At 55.3% G+C, this 20,070-nt stretch overlaps 2 protein-coding genes across 3 annotated transcripts; one reads left to right on the top strand and one right to left on the bottom strand.

Annotated features, from left to right (window-relative positions):
* Positions 1–6,950: 6,950 nt before the first annotated feature.
* Positions 6,951–10,824, top strand: hmox1a (heme oxygenase 1a). 2 transcript variants are annotated; one of them, XM_088930923.1, is made up of 7 exons: positions 6,957–7,250; positions 7,766–7,820; positions 8,006–8,126; positions 8,315–8,530; positions 9,418–9,693; positions 9,923–10,022; positions 10,148–10,824. In XM_088930923.1, the coding sequence occupies exons 2-7, from the start codon at positions 7,774–7,776 to the stop codon at positions 10,279–10,281; spliced, it is 894 nt and encodes a 297-aa protein (XP_088787049.1). In that variant the 5' UTR covers positions 6,957–7,250; positions 7,766–7,773; the 3' UTR covers positions 10,282–10,824. The 2 variants fall into 2 exon arrangements, with proteins under 2 accessions (XP_088787050.1, XP_088787049.1); XM_088930924.1 differs by lacking the exon at positions 7,766–7,820 and having other exon boundaries at positions 6,951–7,250.
* Positions 10,825–11,113: 289 nt separating this feature from the next.
* mcm5 (minichromosome maintenance complex component 5) lies at positions 11,114–19,071 on the bottom strand. The gene is made up of 16 exons (XM_088930825.1): positions 18,836–19,071; positions 17,795–17,921; positions 17,526–17,654; positions 16,185–16,357; positions 15,942–16,097; positions 15,692–15,858; positions 14,944–15,115; positions 14,742–14,853; positions 14,512–14,655; positions 14,366–14,431; positions 13,694–13,870; positions 13,491–13,603; positions 13,230–13,358; positions 12,498–12,640; positions 12,218–12,345; positions 11,114–11,325 (listed from the first exon to the last, which is right to left on the bottom strand). The coding sequence occupies exons 1-16, from the start codon at positions 19,000–19,002 to the stop codon at positions 11,224–11,226; spliced, it is 2,205 nt and encodes a 734-aa protein (XP_088786951.1). The 5' UTR covers positions 19,003–19,071; the 3' UTR covers positions 11,114–11,223.
* Between the last annotated feature and the right edge of the window lie 999 nt (positions 19,072–20,070).

Below are 20,070 nucleotides of genomic sequence, written 5' to 3'. Positions count from 1 at the left end.
CACAGCACTCACACACCCCCCCACACACACAGCACAGCACACTCACACCCCCCCAACACACACACAGCACAGCACACTCACACCCCCCACACACACACAGCACAGCACTCACACACCCCCCCACACACACAGCACAGCACACTCACACCCCCCCAACACACACACAGCACAGCACACTCACACCCCCCACACACACAGCACAGCACAGCACTCACACCCCCCCCCACACACACACACACAGCACACTCACACCCCCCCCACACACACACACACACACAGCACACTCACACCCCCCCCCACACACACAGCACAGCACACTCACACCCCCCACACACACACACACAGCACAGCACACTCACACCCCCCACACACACAGCACAGCACTCACACCCCCCCCACACACACACACAGCACAGCACACTCACACCCCCCACACACACAGCACAGCACTCACACCCCCCCCACACACACACACAGCACACTCACACCCCCCCCTCACACACAGCACACTCACACCCCCCCCCTCACACACACAGCACAGCACACTCACACCCCCCACACACACACACAGCACAGCACTAACACCCCCTCCCACACACAGCACAGCACACTCACACCCCCCCCTCACACACACAGCACAGCACACTCACACCCCCCCCCACACACACAGCACAGCACACTCACACCCCCCACACACACACACAGCACAGCACAGCACACTCACACCCCCCCTCACACACACAGCACAGCACACTCACACCCCCCCACACACACACAGCACAGCACACTCACACCCCCCACACACACACAGCACAGCACAGCACACTCACACCCCCCCACACACACAGCACAGCACACTCACACACCCCCCCTCACACACAGCACAGCACACTCACACCCCCCCCCTCACACACACAGCACAGCACACTCACACCCCCCACACACACACACAGCACAGCACTCACACCCCCTCCCACACACAGCACAGCACACTCACACCCCCCCCCACACACACAGCACAGCACACTCACACCCCCCCCACACACACACAGCACAGCACAGCACACTCACACCCCCCCCCACACACACAGCACAGCATACTCACACCCCCCCACACACACAGCACAGCACACTCACACCCCCCCCCACACAAAGCACAGCACTCACACCCCCCCCACACACACAGCACAGCACACTCACACACCCCCCCCCACACACAGCACAGCACACTCACACACCCCCCCCACACACACACCCCCCCCACACACACAGCACAGCACACTCACACCCCCCCCACACACACACACAGCACAGCACAGCACACTCACACCCCCCCACGCACACAGCGCAGCACACTCACACCCCCCCCACACACAGCACAGCACAGCACTCACACCCCCCCCCCACACACACACAGCACAGCACTCACACACCCCCCCACACACACAGCACAGCACACTCACACCCCCCACACACACAGCACAGCACAGCACTCACACCCCTCCCCCACACACACAGCACAGCACAGCACACTCACACCCCTCCCCCACACACAGCACAGCACAGCACTCAGCTGGGGTTCAGCCTGAGGGACACACAGTGAGGATCAGCACTCAGGTACCCCTGGGGTTCACCCTGTCACAGCCTGAGGGACACACAGTGAGGATCAGCACACAGGTACCCCTGGGGTTCACCCTGTCACAGCCTGAGGGACACACAGTGAGGATCAGCACACAGGTACCCCTGGGGTTCACCCTGTCACAGCCTGAGGGACACACAGTAAGGATCAGCACACAGGTACCCCTGGGGTTCACCCTGTCACAGCCTGAGGGACACACAGTGAGGATCAGCACTCAGGTACCCCTGGGGTTCACCCTGTCACAGCCTGAGGGACACACAGTGAGGATCAGCACTCAGGTACCCCTGGGGTTCACCCTGTCACAGCCTGAGGGACACAGTGAATATCTGTACAGGTACCCCTGGGGTTCACCCTGTCACAGCCTGAGGGACACACAGTAAGGATCAGCACACAGGTACCCCTGGGGTTCACCCTGTCACAGCCTGAGGGACACACAGTGAGGATCAGCACTCAGGTACCCCTGGGGTTCACCCTGTCACAGCCTGAGGGACACACAGTGAGGATCAGCACTCAGGTACCCCTGGGGTTCACCCTGTCACAGCCTGAGGGACACAGTGAATATCTGTACAGGTACCCCTGGGGTTCACCCTGTCACAGCCTGAGGGACACAGTGAATATCTGTACAGGTACCCCAGGGGTTCACCCTCTTACACAACAGGAGAAGCTGTGGGAAACAGAACCGTGAAGGTGTATTTGGTAAACGAGAGCCTGGTGTTCTGCAGATACACTGTTCACAGCAGGGTACTGAGTCTGTTAAGAGCACAATCAGATCTGTAGCCCGAGCAGAAATGAAAAAAGCAAAATTAATGTGTAAGAAAAACCCAAAGTGAACCCAGTTCTAACGATCTGAGACCTGCGTGGAGCTGGGGCTCAGGCCAGAGGCCATCTCTCCACAGACACAGTGAAGACTGAGGGCTTTAAACTCAAAGAGCTGCTGATGAACAACATCGTTTGGGCCTTCGATTCGAAAGCAGGACTGCAGGGGAGAAATCGGGGAACAGAGAGAGAAACTCACTGTGTCCACCGAGGCTGCGTTCGATACTCAGTGTGTCTGAGACATTTTCAAGAAAGCAAAAGTTAGGAAAAGTCTTGAGGCAGCTACTGAGGTCATGTGCTGAAATGTGCAAAATGTCTCTGAATCAGCACAAAACTGTGCAAGCTTCGGAAACAAGCCACAGTCACACCAGTTGCGAAACACGAATCCTCCAGGACATGGTGTGATTTCAGACCAGGGGCACTGAACTATGAAGCCGTCTGAGAAACTATTAAGTGACAGGAGCTCCAGCAGCTTAAGCTCCTCCTGGATCCCAGCAGTTTCCGCACAGGGCTTGTAGAGGCACTTCCAGGGTCTCCACACCTGCTGCAGAAGGTCCCAGCACATAGGCCAGCCTTTAACACCATTGCATTGCACGTATCAGTGCAGAGAGTGCTCCCAGACTCCTTGGCCAGCAGTTCACAGAGTGAGGGTCTTGAATCAGAGCAGAGGGAGTGCTGTCACCTGACGGCCCTGTACACAGACAGCTCAGGAGCCCTCTTGACAACAGACACGTGGAGTCTTGGAGCCGGCTGACGGCTCTGTCTCTGTCCGTCTCCTCCGAGACACGGCCCCTGATCATGTGCCTGTAGTGCACTCTTGTGTTGAGGGGAACAGCAGCTTCCTCCTTCAAGCTCGATGAGTTGAAAGTATTTCACTTTATTTCTATGTTTTTTTTTATTTTACATCATACATGTGTGTTTCCCATGTAGGAGCAAGTCAAGGTTTATTCCAGCTGAGAAGAGGAGAGACACGGTGTCGCACCACAGCCAAAACGTTGTGTCTCTTCTCTGCTCTTTTCAGCTGGAACGAACCAGGACTTGCGCCCTTATAGCCCGCGCATGCTGACGCCGCTGTGTTTCGTACGCGGTGTCTTGTGCGATGTCTCTTCCTGCTTGCAGCAGGAGAAGCGAGGAACCGACCCGCTCTTGGTCTGTCCGAAGATTCCTCTCGCCACCGCCAGAGGGCGACAGGCCCTCACGCTAACTCCCACTCCCACCCGAGATCAGGACACTGAGAGGTTCAAGTTTGTCAGTCCAGCCATGTACAAGTACACAGAGGAGCGAGATATCGTTCTCCAGGTCTACTGTGCGAATACAGACGAGACAATGTAGAGACAGACATTTCTGACAGGGTACAGGGTACAGGGTACATAAAGTGCAATGTGCAGAGTGCAATTTACTTTACAGGATTGTGCAAAGAATACATCAGACAGTGTGCCTGACATTAGGCAAAAAGAACTAGGTTTCCAGATTCGGAGTAGATGCAGTAGGTAGCAGGGTGTTGAGGAGCCTGGTGGAGCTGGCCCGTACACTGCGGTGCCTTTTACCAGACGGTAGGAGGGCAGGTAGCAGGAGGGGCTACCTGTGTGCAGCGTGTGTGGTGGCTGTCCTGAACGGACGGAAGGGAGGCTCCAGTGGTGTTTCCTGCCGGAGGGGTGAGAGGTGTCCTTCGGGTGACGGTCGGCCCTCGTGAAGGAGAAGGGGCTGGTGTTGTTAAGTGCTCACAGTAGGTCACCTTAGTCACAAAGCATGTCGCCCGGTTTCCTGGTACTTTATCTCCGTGCGTGTTTGCTTTGCGCAGGCAGGTCGTACCCGAAGGGTCTGTCACGGAGAAAGTCGCTCGAAAGGCGAGCTGAAACTTTAAATAATCGCCCATGTGTTTAAAAAGGACACAGCGAGAAACCGATTCCTTTGTCCGGTTTTAAAAACACCGACGCAGCTACGGAGTGTTGTAACGTGATCAAGTCTTTTTTTAAGAAAACGCCGCTGTTCGCTTCTGTTGGCTTTTCAATGCGGAAACGGCAGCTCTCGTGGTCACAGTGTGAAACCGGAGACAAATTCACACAAACGCACAGAAATTACTGGTATTAAATGCGAGACCCTCACCCCCCGGGACAAGCAGCGGCTGTACACACGCCTGAACTTCACAGACAGGCTCACGCGAGACCCCAGAACCGGAAGCAGCAAACGGGGCTCTGCTGAATGCGGGTGTCTGATTGCAGGGGTGCTGTTACCCCGAGAAACGTGCTGGTTTAACCGCCTTGTCGGGGACCTGCTCCCCGCCCAGCCTCAGTCATTTCCGCAGCTAATGTTTGTTCTTTATATCCACGGTTCTCCAGCACCACAGACCCGAGCCGAGACTCTGGGGTCTCCAGCACCACAGACCCGAACCGAGCCGAGACTCTGGGGTCTCCAGCACCACAGAGCTGAGATCGCGCCGAATCACGGTTCTCGTCCGCTGTTCGCTTAGTAAGCTGAGTCACGGTTTGGAGGCTCGGAGGGGGGGCGGCGCTCTGTGCTGAGTCAAGGTTTGGAGGCTCGGAGGGGGGGCGGCGCTCTGTGCTGAGTCAAGGTTTGGAGGCTCGGTCAAACCTTGACTCAGCGGCGCTCTGTGCTGAGTCAAGGTTTGGAGGCTCGGGAGGGGGCGGCGCTCTGTGCTGAGTCACGGTTTGGAGGCTCGGTCAAACCTTGACTCAGCGGCGCTCTGTGCTGAGTCAAGGTTTGGAGGCTCGGGAGGGGGCGGCGCTCTGTGCTGAGTCACGGTTTGTAATCTGGTCGCTGCTGAGTCCAGATTTATGTTTCCTGTAACCTGTGCAGAAGCGCACACACACTGCCCTGCAGTTTCCACATGCCTCCTGGGAGAATACACTTCTGCTTTCTCTGCCTCCTGTCCTGAGCTCACCCAGGTCAGGATGAATAAGGGCATGAATCCATAACAGCAATCCTGTTCTGTCCCCCTGCTCTGCGTTCAGGGTGAAGAATGAGACCTCCAGATGGATCTAGATCTGTATGTTTGGTGCAGATTCTAGTATAGTTTAGCAACCTGCTCTAGAAGCCAGCTGCAGACACCCACAACTCTTTGTGTAAAGAAGTGCTTCCTGCTCTCCACCTGCAGTTCAGTGCCTGGTCGGGAATGCTGTCCGTGTGAACAGTCCCCTGTGTTCCCCCTCTCCAAACCCCTTCCGATCGGATCTCCCTCTGATCCCTGAAGAGACTGAGCTCCTGTATCCCATCTGTGCATGACAATCTCTCAGACCAGGAGTCCATCCTGTGACTCTTCTATGTGCTCTTCCTCAAGCTCTCTGCCCTAGTCTGCCATCATCATCATCACTCCTGTAGAGCAGCTGAACAGACACTCAGTCTGTAACAACACGTCTGCACCTCTGTGCCTGCAGTCAGAGTGACAGTGGGGTTACAGACAGAGACTGGACACTGGAGCTGGAGAGAGGATAGAGTCACCCAGAGCCCCACACTGACACCCTTCATGATCATCATCATCACTCCTGAACAGACACTCAGTCTGTAACAACACGTCTGCACCTCTGTGTCCTGTGTCAGGGTGACAGTGGGGTTACAGACAGAGACTGGACACTGGAGCTGGAGAGAGGATAGAGTCACCCAGAGCCCCACACTGACACCCTTCATCATCATCATCACTCCTGAACAGACACTCAGTCTGTAACAACACATCTGCACCTCTGTGTCCTGTGTCAGGGTGACAGTGGGGTTACAGACAGAGACTGGACACTGGAGCTGGAGAGAGGATAGAGTCACCCAGAGCCCCTCACTGACTGAATCTCAGCTTGTTAAAGAGTTTTCAGTTGAATTTGACCTTAAACCTCACCCTTCTATTTACCACGCTTGAAGATACCAGTCTCCCTTCCCAGCCCTGTGCCAGCGACCTGCTGGAGCTAAAGTCCAGTCCAGGCTGGAGTGTTTGCAATGGTTAACCAGTAACTAACAGGGATTTTCCGTGACTCGGCAGTTCTCCTGGCAGAGTCTTGAATCAGCACAGTCCTCCTCCAGGCTGAGCGCCTGACTGACAGGGAGGGGCTGGGGAGCCCAAGCATGACTCGGCAATGTCTGCAGCAGGCTGGAAGCTTGACTCAGCACCCCTGTGCCTCCCACTTCCTCCTGATACTCTCACTGCTGCCTGTGTCTGAGGCAGTGTGTGTGTGATTGAGAGTGTGTGATTGAGAGTGTGTGTCTTTACTCTTACCCAGACTCCCAGCCTGTGTCTGAGGCAGTGTGAGTGTTTGTGTGTGATTGAGAGTGTGTGTCTTTACTCTTACCCAGACTCCCAGCCTGTGTCTGAGGCAGTGTGAGCATGTGTACAGTGTGTGAGTGTGTGTACAGTGTGTGTGTGTGTCCCTGTGAGAGGGGGCGGGTCTGTGCTCCTGCTGAACTCTCTCATTTCCCTCCTGTGTTCTGAGGAACTCACTGGACGTTCCTCACACGTGACTCAGCCTGCTGGGCTATAAAGACAGAGAGGCAGCCAGGAGAGATCAGAATCGAGACAGAGTGAGAGAGAAGACTGCTTCCACACGCACAGAGAGAGAAGACTGCTTCTACAAGCACAGAGAGAGAAGACTGCGTCCATACGCACAGAGAGAAGACTGCTTCCACACGCACAGAGAGAGAAGACTGCTTCCACACTGCTTCCATACGCACAGAGAGAGAAGACTGCTTCTACAAGCACAGAGAGAGAAGACTGCTTCTACAAGCACAGAGAGAGAAGACTGCTTCCACACGCACAGAGAGAGAAGACTGCTTCCATACGCACAGAGAGAACGCAGTAAGTTCAGATCTTCACAGTATATTAACTGTACTGACAGTCTTCTGACAGCATACTAACCGTACTGATAGTATACTATCTCTACTCTTGCTATACTAACTGTGCTGTCAGTATACTAGCTCTACAGTCACTATACTACCCTTACAGTAATGCTGAAATATACAGGCTTTTCCTCTAATGCAAAATCTGCTTGTGACTAACCTAACAAGCTAACAGAAAGTCTGTCCAACAGCACACGGGCCAGTCTCTGTAGACAAACATGTCTGCTATCTACTGTAGGCGCAGGTTGTCACAGAGCTGGAGAGACCCACTGTGCCCTCTGTGCTTTGTGTGCCTGCTGTGTGCTCTGTGTCCTGTCTGCTCTGTGCTCTCCATGCCCTCTGTGCCCAGGGCACAGTGCTGTGGAAGTGCTGCAGTGCTCGATGAGACCATGTGACCTCTAACAGCCCCTGGTGAGACCCACTGCCCTGGGGGGACAGTCTGTTCGCTAACCCGCCATTCTGCTCTGTCCTCAGGTGCAGCCATGCAGACTCACAACACTGACAGCAGGAGTGCAGAGACCACAGACAGGTAGCATCCCTTCACTCTTCACTTCCTCTCTCGGTTCTCAGTGTATTAACCCCTCTCTCTCTCAGTCCAGTGTATTAACCCCTCTCTCTCTCTGAGTACAGTGTATTAACCCCTCTCTCTCAGTCCAGTGTATTAACCCCTCTCTTTCTCTGAGTACAGTGTATTAACCCCCCTCTCTCTCTCAGTTCACAGTGTGACCTGTCAGAGCTCATTAAAGCTGCGACTCGTGTTTCTCATGAGAGGGCAGAGAAAACCACCCTGATGGCCAACTTCCAGAGGGGCAAAGTCACCCTGCCGGAGTACAAGGCAAGCACCTGCAATCACTCATCAATACCTCTTCAATCACTAATCACTCATCAATACCTCCTCAATCACTCTCTCAATCACTAATCATTCATCAATACCTCCTCAATCACTCTCTCAATCGCTAATCACTCATCAATACCTCCTCAGTCACCCAGTAGCTCCTCTCACTTGCTCCTCTCTATCTGCAGCTGCTGCTGTCCTCTCTCTATGCTGTGTACTCGGCCCTGGAGGAAGAGCTGGACAGGAATGCCTCCCACCCCTGTGTCGCCCCCATACACTTCCCCACTGAGCTGAGCCGCGTCGCCGCCCTGGAGGCCGACCTGCGCTACTTCCATGGACAGAACTGGAGAGACCAGCTCACCACACCCCCCGCGACACAGAGCTATGCCGAGAGGCTGCATGAGGTGTGTATTAACCCCTCTCTCTCAGGGCAGTGTCAGTGTACGGTAGTGTGCAGGAGGAGTGTGTGTATTAACCCCTCTCTCTCTCAGTGCAGTGTCAGTGTACAGTAGTGTGCAGGAGGAGTGTGTGTATTAACCCCTCTCTCTCAGTGCAGTGTCAGTGTACAGTAGTGTGCAGGAGGAGTGTGTATTAACCCCTCTCTCTCAGGGCAGTGTCAGTGTACAGTAGTGTGCAGGAGGAGTGCGTGTATTAACCCCTCTCTCTCAGGGCAGTGTCAGTGTACTGTAGTATGCAGGAGGAGTGTGTGTATTAACCCCTCTCTCTCAGTGCAGTGTCAGTGTACAGTAGTGTGCAGGAGGAGTGTGTGTATTAACCCCTCTGTCTCTCTCAGTGCAGTGTCAGTGTACAGTAGTGTGCAGGAGGAGTGTGTGTATTAACCCCTCTCTCTCTCAGTGCAGTGTCAGTGTACAGTAGTGTGCAGGAGGAGTGTGTGTATTAACCCCTCTCTCTCAGTGCAGTGTCAGTGTACAGTAGTGTGCAGGAGGAGTGTGTGTATTAACCCCTCTCTCTCTCAGTGCAGTGTCAGTGTACAGTAGTGTGCAGTAAGAGTGTGTGTATTAACCCCTCTCTCTCTCTCAGTGCAGTGTCAGTGTACAGTAGTGTGCAGGAGGAGTGTGTGTATTAACCCCTCTCTCTCTCTCAGTGCAGTGTCAGTGTACAGTAGTGTGCAGGAGGAGTGTGTGTATTAACCCCTCTCTCTCTCAGTGCAGTGTCAGTGTACAGTAGTGTGCAGGAGGAGTGTGTGTATTAACCCCTCTCTCTCAGTGCAGTGTCAGTGTACAGTAGTGTGCAGGAGGAGTGTGTGTATTAACCCCTCTCTCTCTCTTAGGTTGGCCAACATCACCCAGAGCTCCTGGTTGCCCATGCCTACACCCGTTACCTTGGCGACCTGTCCGGAGGGCAGGTGCTGGGCAGGATTGCCCAGAAGGCCCTGGGGCTCGGGCCAGGAGGGGAGGGGCTGGCCTTCTTCGCGTTTCCAGGGGTGACCAACGCCACGAAATTCAAGCAGCTGTACCGAGCTCGGATGAACAGCCTGGAGCTGAGCCCGGGGGACAAGAGCAGGGTGACGGAGGAGGCCGACAGAGCCTTCAACCTCAACATCCAGGTGAGAGAGACAGGCAGGGGGGAGAGAGAGAGAGACAGGCGGGGGAGAAATGTGAGAGAGAGACAGGCGGGGGGAGAGAAAGAGACAGGCAGGGGTGAGAGAGAGAGATAGGCAGGGAGAAATGTGAGAGAGAGAGAGACAGGCAGGGGGGAGAGAGAGACAGGCAGAGGGGAGGGGTGAGAGCAGACAGTGCTGTCCTGCTAACACTGCTCCTGTCTGTGTGCGCCAGGTGTTTCAGGAGCTGCAAGGGCTGCTGGGAGAGCCTGAGACAGGCAGCGAGACACCCAGGGACCTGCGACAAAGAGCCACACGACCCGTCTCCACACAAGGTACGACAACCCTGTCCTGTCCACTGTCAGAGGCCGAAACGGACACACTGACTCACCCTCAGACTGCCAGACTGGACCGGTCAGTCCAAAGTTACTGACCAATCTCCTGTCTCATCTCTTTGCAGGTGACCAATCAGAAACAAAGAAGCTTCATGCCCCACCCTCCAAGGATCGTCTCTCCTCCTTCCCCTTACTGCGATTGGTCCTGGGGATCTGCTTTGCCATGACAACGGTAGCAATAGGGATGTATGCATTGTAAAAAGGACACATTGGGCACAAGGGAGCCAGTGGTCAACTGGAAACATCTGTGACAGTGTGACAACTCCAGACACCCAAAACTGTGTAAAGCTGTAGAGAGAAGTCACCCAGAGCCCCACACAGCCTTCATCATCATCATCAACGTCACTCCTGTAGAGCAGCTGAACAGACCCTCAGTCTGTAACAACACGTCTGCACCTCTGTGTCCTGTGTCAGGGTGACAGTGGGGTTACAGACAGAGACTGGACACTGGAGCTGGAGAGAGGATAGAGTCACCCAGAGCCCCATAGTGCCTGAACCTGTGTCCTTCCCACTTGCCAAACTGTATTTAATCCAGAACTTCCAGAATCAGTGTTTCAACCATTCATACCTCAATGACCAGCAAAAATGAACCCCCCCCAGCATGTATCCTTGTAGCCTAAGTGAGTGAAAGCCGATTTTTTTATTTCAGAATTCTGTCCCATTGTTGTGATTTCTTATATTTTTATACATTTAACATTTTAAGAAAAATATTTTCTGAAACAATAAAACTAAACGTTATAAATATCTCGGTCAGTGGACTGGTTTCTGCTTTGCGCTTGAGGATGGAGCAGCAGCTCGGACTTGCACACGACAGTCAAACATCTCCAGTCCCGCCAGCTCGGTCCGATCAGGACCGCTGGAGGACGTCAAGACTCCAGCTCGGCATTCCGTCAGATGTGTCCATGTCTCTTTTTGTTAAAGCGCTCACACTGTGTATACCGTCCGTGTTCAGGGCACTGAGCATGTCGAGTGTACTGTGTTGATACACTCATGCTCAGACCAGGAAAATCACAGCCCCTCCAGCCACAGGAACCACAATAACACCTTTATTAGTTTCCTCAAGTGCGCGAGAGTGCGCGAGAGTGCGCGAGAGTGCGCGAGAGTGCGCGAGAGTGCGCGAGAGTGCGCGAGAGTCTCCAGTCTATTTAACTCTGTACAGGACTTTGCGCTGCAGGCGATGCTGAATCTCCCCTCTTCTCATCATCAGGTGCAGAACCTTGTAGATCGCTTGTTCTGGGTACTTCTACACAGAGAGAGAGAGACGGGTTAATACACACACTCCTCCTGCACACTACTGGACACTGACACTGCACTGAGAGAGAGAGGGGTTAATACACACACTCCTCCTGCACACTACTGTACACTGACACTGCACTGAGAGAGAGGGGTTAATACACACACTCCTCCTGCACACTACTGTACACTGACACTGCACTGAGAGAGAGGGGTTAATACACACACTCCTCCTGCACACTACTGGACACTGACACTGCACTGAGAGAGAGAGGGGTTAATACACACACTCCTCCTGCACACTACTAGACACTGACACTGCACTGAGAGAGAGAGGGGTTAATACACACACTCCTCCTGCACACTACTGGACACTGACACTGCACTGAGAGAGAGAGGGGTTAATACACACACTCCTCCTGCACACTACTGTACACTGACACTGCACTGAGAGAGAGGGGGGTTAATACACACACTCCTCCTGCACACTACTAGACACTGACACTGCACTGAGAGAGAGGGGTTAATACACACACTCCTCCTGCACACTACTGTACACTGACACTGCACTGAGAGAGGGGTTAATACACACACTTCTCCTGCACACTACTAGACACTGACACTGCACTGAGAGAGAGAGGGGTTAATACACACACTCCTCCTGCACACTACTAGACACTGACACTGCACTGAGAGAGAGGGGTTAATACACACACTCCTCCTGCACACTACTGTACACTGACACTGCCCTGAGAGAGAGGGGTTAATACACACACTCCTCCTGCACACTACTGTACACTGACACTGCCCTGAGAGAGAGGGGTTAATACACACATACTCCTGTACACTACAGTGTGCTGAGAGAGGCGTTCCAGTGAGCAGTGTCGGGGTGCAGTCTGTACCTGCTTGATGAAGTCCTGGACGATACTGTGCTCAGACACCTGTGATCCGATGGCAAAGCGTCTCTTCAGCTGCTTCTCAATGCGGGACAACATCTCCTGGTCCTCCTGTGTGGTGAAGCCCTCCACCCCTGCGACACCCAGCACACAGGGATCAGGACCGACCCGGACTGAACCGGTCCGACCGCCCCCCCCCGAGCCCCAGAGCCTGTCCCCACACAGGGATCAGGACCGACCCGGACAGCCCCCCTCCGACCCGGACTGACCGCCCCCCGAGCCCCACCTGACAGGCTGCCCGACAGCGCCGCGTCCAGTGTGGACACCTGGAACAGGCGCAGGGCCTCGTCCACCTCACTCTCGCCCGCGAAGGGCTGCAGCCGCATCTTAGCCAGAGCCTCTGCAATGCGCACCACCGCCTCCAGCTGCCTGCGGAGTGAGACAAGAGTGTTAATAAACATATAGAAGAGAGCAATAAAGTATTGACTACACCTAAAAAACAGCAACCAAAACTCCTACTCCTATTGAGCCTGTCTCTCAATAATAATAATACAGTGTGCGATCTCCTGTCCCAGCCTGAGGAACAGACAGTGAGCCTGTCTCTCAATAATAATAATACAGTGTGCGATCTCCTGTCCCAGCCTGAGGAACAGACAGTGAGCCTGTCTCTCAATAATAATACAGTGTGTGACCTCCTGTCCCAGCCAGAGGAACAGTGAGCCTGTCTCTCAATAATAATAATACAGTGTGCGATCTCCTGTCCCAGCCTGAGGAACAGACAGTGAGCCTGTCTCTCAATAATAATAATACAGTGTGTGATCTCCTGTCCCAGCCTGAGGAACAGACAGTGAGCCTGTCTCTCAATAATGCTCCATATGTTCATGTGTAAATGTCTTATATGATGTGTCTACTGTAAATGTCTGTAGACGTGTTTATGTGAATTGTATTGGTTTTGCTTTGGGAACCTAGACTGACTCACTAGTCAGGCCAGTAAAGCGAGAGAGCGGCAGTGCTGTACCTCACAGTGATGGGGATACTGGGACGCTTCACGCTCTCCCTCTCGTGCTCTCGAGCGCCGCTACGCATCAGAACGTAGCGATTCTTCAGCTTCTCCGCTGCTTCTGCCGATAACCGCGGGCCACACTTCCTGTACGGACAAACAGGCCGGAGGTCACTTCCTGTCGACACCCCCCACCCCCCCAAGCAGCAGGTCACTTCCTGTCGACACCTCCACACACACACACACACACACACACACGGGCTGGACACGCCGACTCACGTGCGGGCGAAGGCGATGAACTTCTTCAGCCGGCTCAGCTCGATCTCCCCCTCGACGCTCTGAGTCTGCGTGAGAGCACTGAGGTGCACGTTCATCACGTGACGAGCCAGAGTCTGGGAGAGAGAGACAGGCACCAATTAATACTCCCCAACACTAACGAGCCCGGGTCTGGGAGAGAGACTGGTACCGGATGGGGATCTCACCATGTCCCTCTGCTCGTTGTGCTCGTCCTTGATGATGAAGATCATGTCGAACCGAGACAGGATGGTGGGCATGAAGTCAATATTCTCCTCCCCCTTCGTCTCGTCCCAGCGACCAAACACAGAGTTCGCAGCAGCCAAGACTGAACACCGCGAGTTCAGAGTGGTGGTGATACCAGCCTGAGAGAGAGAGGAGTTAATACACACACTCCTCCTGCACACTACTGTACACTGACACTGCACTGAGAGAGAGGGGTTAATACACACACCCCTCCTGCACACTACTGTACACTGACACTGCACTGAGAGAGAGAGGGGTTAATACACACACTTCTCCTGCACACTACTGTACACTGACACTGCACTGAGAGAGAGAGGGGTTAATACACACACTCCTCCTGCACACTACTGTACACTGACACTGCACTGAGAGAGAGGGGTTAAGACACACACTCCTCCTGCACACTACTGTACACTGACACTGCACTGAGAGAGAGGGGTTAATACACACACTCCTCCTGCACACTACTGTACACTGACACTGCACTGAGAGAGAGGGGTTAATACACACACTCCTCCTGCACACTACTGTACACTGACACTGCACTGAGAGAGAGAGAGGGGTTAATACACACACTCCTCCTGCACACGGACACTGCACTGAGAGAGAGTCACCTTGGCGATGGAGATGGTCTGCTGCTCCATAGCCTCATGAATGGCCACTCGATCGTCCTCCCTCATCTGTAAGAGCAGAGACAAGAGGGTCAGAGCCGCAGCTGCAGGAGAGACAGAGCCGGACCCACGCGGGCATGACCTCTGACCTTGTCGAACTCATCGATGCAGACCACACCCCCGTCCGCCAGCACCATGGCGCCGCCCTCCATGACGAAGCTGCGCGAGACGGGGTCGCGCATGACGGAGGCGGTCAGGCCAGCCGCGCTGCTGCCCTTGCCCGAGGTGTAGACCTGCAGGGGAGAGAGACAGGGCGTCACCCCCGAGAGAGAGACAGAGACGGGGCGCAGCGGGGCGCACAGGCAGACACAGGGCATACCCCAATAGGAGAGCAGCGCTCCACAAACTTCAGCAGCTGGGACTTGGCCGTCCCAGGGTCCCCCAGCATCAGGAGATTGATGTCGCCCCTGCGAGTCAGGCCGTCTGGGAGCCTGGGGAGAGAGAGGGGTTCACACACTGACCCTGCACTGGCAGCTAGCACTTCTGTTTAACGAACATGGTGTAGCTCATTAAGACTTCACCTTTTCCGGGACCCGCCAAACAGCAGGCACGCAATGGCTTTCTTCAGGTCCTGACTCCCGTAGATAGAGGGCGCTATACTGTGCGCCACAGACTCATACACACCAGGGGAGGCCGCCAGCGCGCGTAGCTCTTCCTCCTCCTGGGGAGAGACGGTGCCCACAGCACTGCGGCCTGGAGGTCACACAGAGACACAGGACAGGGTGAGAGAGGGGCAGAGCGCCTCACTGTGGCCTGGAGGTCACACAGCAGCAGACAGGACAGGGTGAGAGAGGAGCAGAGCGCCTCACACAGCAACAACAGCAGACAGGACAGTGTGGGAGAGGGGCAGAGCGCCTCACTGTGGCCTGGAGGTCACACAGCAGCAGACAGGACAGGGTGAGAGAGGAGCAGAGCGCCTCACTGTGGCCTGGAGGTCACACAGCAGCAGACAGGACAGGGTGGGAGAGGGGCAGAGCGCCTCACTGTGGCCTGGAGGTCACACAGCAGCAGACAGGACAGGGTGAGAGAGGAGCAGAGCGCCTCACACAGCAGCAGACAGGACAGGGTGGGAGAGGAGCAGAGCGCCTCACACAGCAGCAGACAGGACAGGGTGGGAGAGGAGCAGAGCGCCTCACACAGCAGCAGACAGGACAGGGTGGGAGAGGAGCAGAGCGCCTCACACAGCAGCAGACAGGACAGGGTGGGAGAGGGGCAGAGCGCCTCACTGTGGCCTGGAGGTCACACAGCAGGTCTCTGGGGTGCCCTCACCTGCGCCCTCAGTGTCCACCTGGATGCCCACGACCCTCAGGTAGGAGGAGCGGAGGCCGACCCCGGCGCGATCCCTCCCCTTGCTGCTGGTCTTGCCGGCCTTGCGGATGGAGTAGATGCCCATCACGGTCACGCGGTTCCCCGGCACGACGCGGTCACAGAGGTACCTGCGCGGACAGGCAGGCGTCAGGCTCGCGGCGGCCCCCGGCCCCCCCACCCGCCCCCCGGGCCCGTGGGCCGCGGCCCCCACCTGTCGCAGTACAGCTGCAGGTGTCGGGGCATCTCTCCGTGCGGCACGGCGTCCGGCGCCTCCTGCAGCTTGAGCGTCTGGTAGTCCACGCACACGCACTTGTCCGGCACGATGAAGTACGGGTCGACCGGGCACTTGACCCGGCCCGGCTGCTCCCTGCAGACACGGAGACGGGGTGAGAGGGGGGAGCGGCCGGCGGGCAGAGGCCGGCAGAAGCGAGCCCGGGCCGCGCAGGACACTCACGTGTTGCACTTGCGAGGCAGGCTGTAGCCCTCCAGCCCCGGGCGCACGGCGATGTTAGACATCACAGAGCGACACCCGCGGCACTGCAGCGCCATGCGCACCGCCTTCGCCCGCACCGCTGAGGACGACACCACGATCCCCGGGATCTTGACCAGCCGGCACACCTGCTCCGACTGCAGAGAGACACCGGTTAACCTGCACACTACTGCACTGAGAGAGAGAGGGGTTAATACACACACTCCTCCTGCACACTACTGTACACTGACACTGCACTGAGAGAGAGAGGGGTTAATACACACACTCCTCCTGCACACTACTGTACACTGACACTGCACTGAGAGAGAGAGGGGTTAATACACACACTCCTCCTGCACACTACTGTACACTCACACTGCACTGAGAGAGAGAGGGGTTAATACACACACTCCTCCTGCACACTACTGTACACTGACACTGCACTGAGAGAGAGGGGTTAATACACACACTCCTCCTGCACACTACTGGACACTGACACTGCACTGAGAGAGAGAGGGGTTAATACACACACTCCTCCTGCACACTATTGTACACTACTGCACTGAGAGAGAGAGGGGTTAATACACACACTCCTCCTGCACACTACTGTACACTGACACTGCACTGAGAGAGAGAGGGGTTAATACACACACTCCTCCTGCACACTACTGTACACTGACACTGCACTGAGAGAGAGAGGGGTTAATACACACACTCCTCCTGCACACTACTGTACACTCACACTGCACTGAGAGAGAGAGGGGTTAATACACACACTCCTCCTGCACACTACTGTACACTGACACTGCACTGAGAGAGAGGGGTTAATACACACACTCCTCCTGCACACTACTGGACACTGACACTGCACTGAGAGAGAGAGGGGTTAATACACACACTCCTCCTGCACACTATTGTACACTACTGCACTGAGAGAGAGAGGGGTTAATACACACACTCCTCCTGCACACTACTGTACACTGACACTGCACTGAGAGAGAGAGGGGTTAATACACACACTCCTCCTGCACACTACTGTACACTGACACTGCACTGAGAGAGAGAGGGGTTAATACACACACTCCTCCTGCACACTACTGTACACTCACACTGCACTGAGAGAGAGAGGGGTTAATACACACACTCCTCCTGCACACTACTGTACACTGACACTGCACTGAGAGAGAGGGGTTAATACACACACTCCTCCTGCACACTACTGGACACTGACACTGCACTGAGAGAGAGAGGGGTTAATACACACACTCCTCCTGCACACTATTGTACACTACTGCACTGAGAGAGAGAGAGGAGTTAATACTGTACCTTCAGGCTGCGGATGCTGGCTGGGTTGCTGTCTGACTTCAGCATCACCTGCACCTCCTGTACTGCCTCCTCCTCAACGGGGCGGGGCCTCGTCACCTCATCAGCCACTTCCTGCGCGGCCTCTTCCAGCTGTGATTGGACAGAGCAAAGCAGCACGTGCGTCACTCAGGTCATGGAGCATGTCCTTACACCGAGAGCGGCGGGAGAGGGGAACAGGGCTGTGCAGTCAGGCGCCTGCGGAGGTTGTACAGTTGGCGCTAGAGACTCACCAGAGGCAGGTGCTCAGTGGGCTGTTTGTAGAGACAGTCAGCCAGGTCCTCATCAAAACTGGACAAGTCCTCCATCTCCACCTCCACCCAGTACTGCCCCAGCGTGTAGCGCCTCTTCAACTCATCCCTGGACACACAACAGCACAACCCCATCATCACCACACCCACAGTCCAGCCAGGACTGCCCCAGCCACACAACCCCATCATCACCACACCCACAGTCCAGCCAGGACTGCCCCAGCCACACAACCCCATCATCACCACACCCACAGTCCAGCCAGGACTGCCCCAGCCACACAACCCCATCATCACCACACCCACAGTCCAGCCAGGACTGCCCCAGCCACACAACCCCATCATCACCACACCCACAGTCCAGCCAGGACTGCCCCAGCCACACAACCCCATCATCACCACACCCACAGTCCAGCCAGGACTGCCCCAGCCACACAACCCCATCATCACCACACCCACAGTCCAGCCAGGACTGCCCCAGCCACACAACCCCATCATCACCACACCCACAGTCCAGCCAGGACTGCCCCAGCCACACAACCCCATCATCACCACACCCACAGTCCAGCCAGGACTGCCCCAGCCACACAACCCCATCATCACCACACCCACAGTCCAGCCAGGACTGCCCCAGCCACACAACCCCATCATCACCACACCCACAGTCCAGCCAGGACTGCCCCAGCCACACAACCCCATCATCACCACACCCACAGTCCAGCCAGGACTGCCCCAGCCACACAACCCCATCATCACCACACCCACTGCACACTCACTACTGCCCCAGCGTGTAGCGCCGCTTCAGCTCATCCCTGGACACACAACCCACAATCCCCACTGTCCAGCCAAGACTGCCCACTGCCCCCGAGCTCCGGACAAGGTCCAGAGGGCTTTCACGCGCATCCCGGGTCGCCCAACAGAAACACTGAAGCCCTTTAAAAGCTCACACACCGCTACACAATTACAGGGATCCCCAGTGTGATTAACTACTGCACCGGAACCCTGTGGCCTTAGTCTGGGTCCGACCTGTATTTGAAGGTGAACCCGGTCCGGTCGGTTCCGACTCGAAACTGCCGCAAAAACTCCTTAAAGCGCTTCTTCACTTGGGTCCGCTTCACTGTGCCCTCGTCCCCCTGGGAGTCTCCCCCGAAGCTGTCGCTGTAGAAGATGCCCGGATCATCGAAGCCCGACATTTTGTTCTGCTGCTGTCGCCACCCGTGTGAGCAGAGAGAAGCGCGGCCGCTCTGTCCCGCACAATGAGCTGCTCCACGCCGCGCTTTCGCGGCAAAACCGAAGGGGCGTTACTGCCCGTTTCCCTGGCGACGCGCCGGGGCTCCGAGCCTCCTGCCCCTTCTGATTGGCTTGAGCTCGCAGAGGCCGCACACGATTGGCTGAAGCGTTTCCCCGGCTCGCTCCTCCCCCTCTCCACTTTTCGCGGGAATCTCCGGGGGGACGCCCACTGCGTAGTGGAAGAGGTTTCCGATTGGCTGAGAGGTTTGTCCGACACCGCCTCCTCTGCTCGTGTGGTTTCTGCTGGCGGGAAAGCGAGACCTGTCTACAGAGGACATGATGGCGGCTGTCGTGACAAGGAGAAGTCTGTGAATGTTTCTCTGCAATTGGTCTTGCCAATACAGCCCTACAGGTGTGAGCAACTTGGGAGATATTAGATTGTATTACAGGCTGTTTATCCACACTGACTTCATTAGAGGCACGGACGGCCAGTAAACACATTTTCTTCTCAGAAGATTGTTAGGACGCATCGGAGTTGACCCGGTCCTGCACTCTCCAGATTAACCGTGAAGGTGCAGTGGTCGTTCAGCTGGTGTGTGGGGAGCGGACTGGCGCACGCTGGCTGCACGCTGCGGGGGGTGGAGGGGATCCCCATGACCCGGAAACCGCTTTGAGCGGAATGTCCTGAAGAGCGCCCACTTTTTTCTCATGTCAACATTCAACAACTGTCTGGCACTCGGTTTGTTCTTGGCTATACAACAGTAATGTTCGTGTACATCTCACTTTTAAAGATACTGTTCTCGGAGTCTCGAATCCAAACAAAGATGTCCGTATAATGGTAAATGTTATTCTCTTGTTTGCAAAAGTTTACATACACTCGTGTAGAGTAAAAAAGAATCCTATAAGCTTTAGAGAATGTTCTATCTCATTCAAGCTATACTCGAAGTCACTGAAAATATTACAAAACACGCCTGCTGAGTTGGTCTACAAAAGTAATTTGGCATATAAACGTATTTAATGTAACCCCTAAC

This window comes from Atractosteus spatula, chromosome 13 (assembly GCF_055471065.1).
Source record: "Atractosteus spatula isolate fAtrSpa1 chromosome 13, fAtrSpa1.hap1, whole genome shotgun sequence".
Lineage (NCBI taxonomy): Eukaryota > Metazoa > Chordata > Actinopteri > Semionotiformes > Lepisosteidae > Atractosteus > Atractosteus spatula.
Note: the sequence above shows the minus strand (reverse complement) of the source record. Positions and strands in the feature narration are given on the sequence as shown.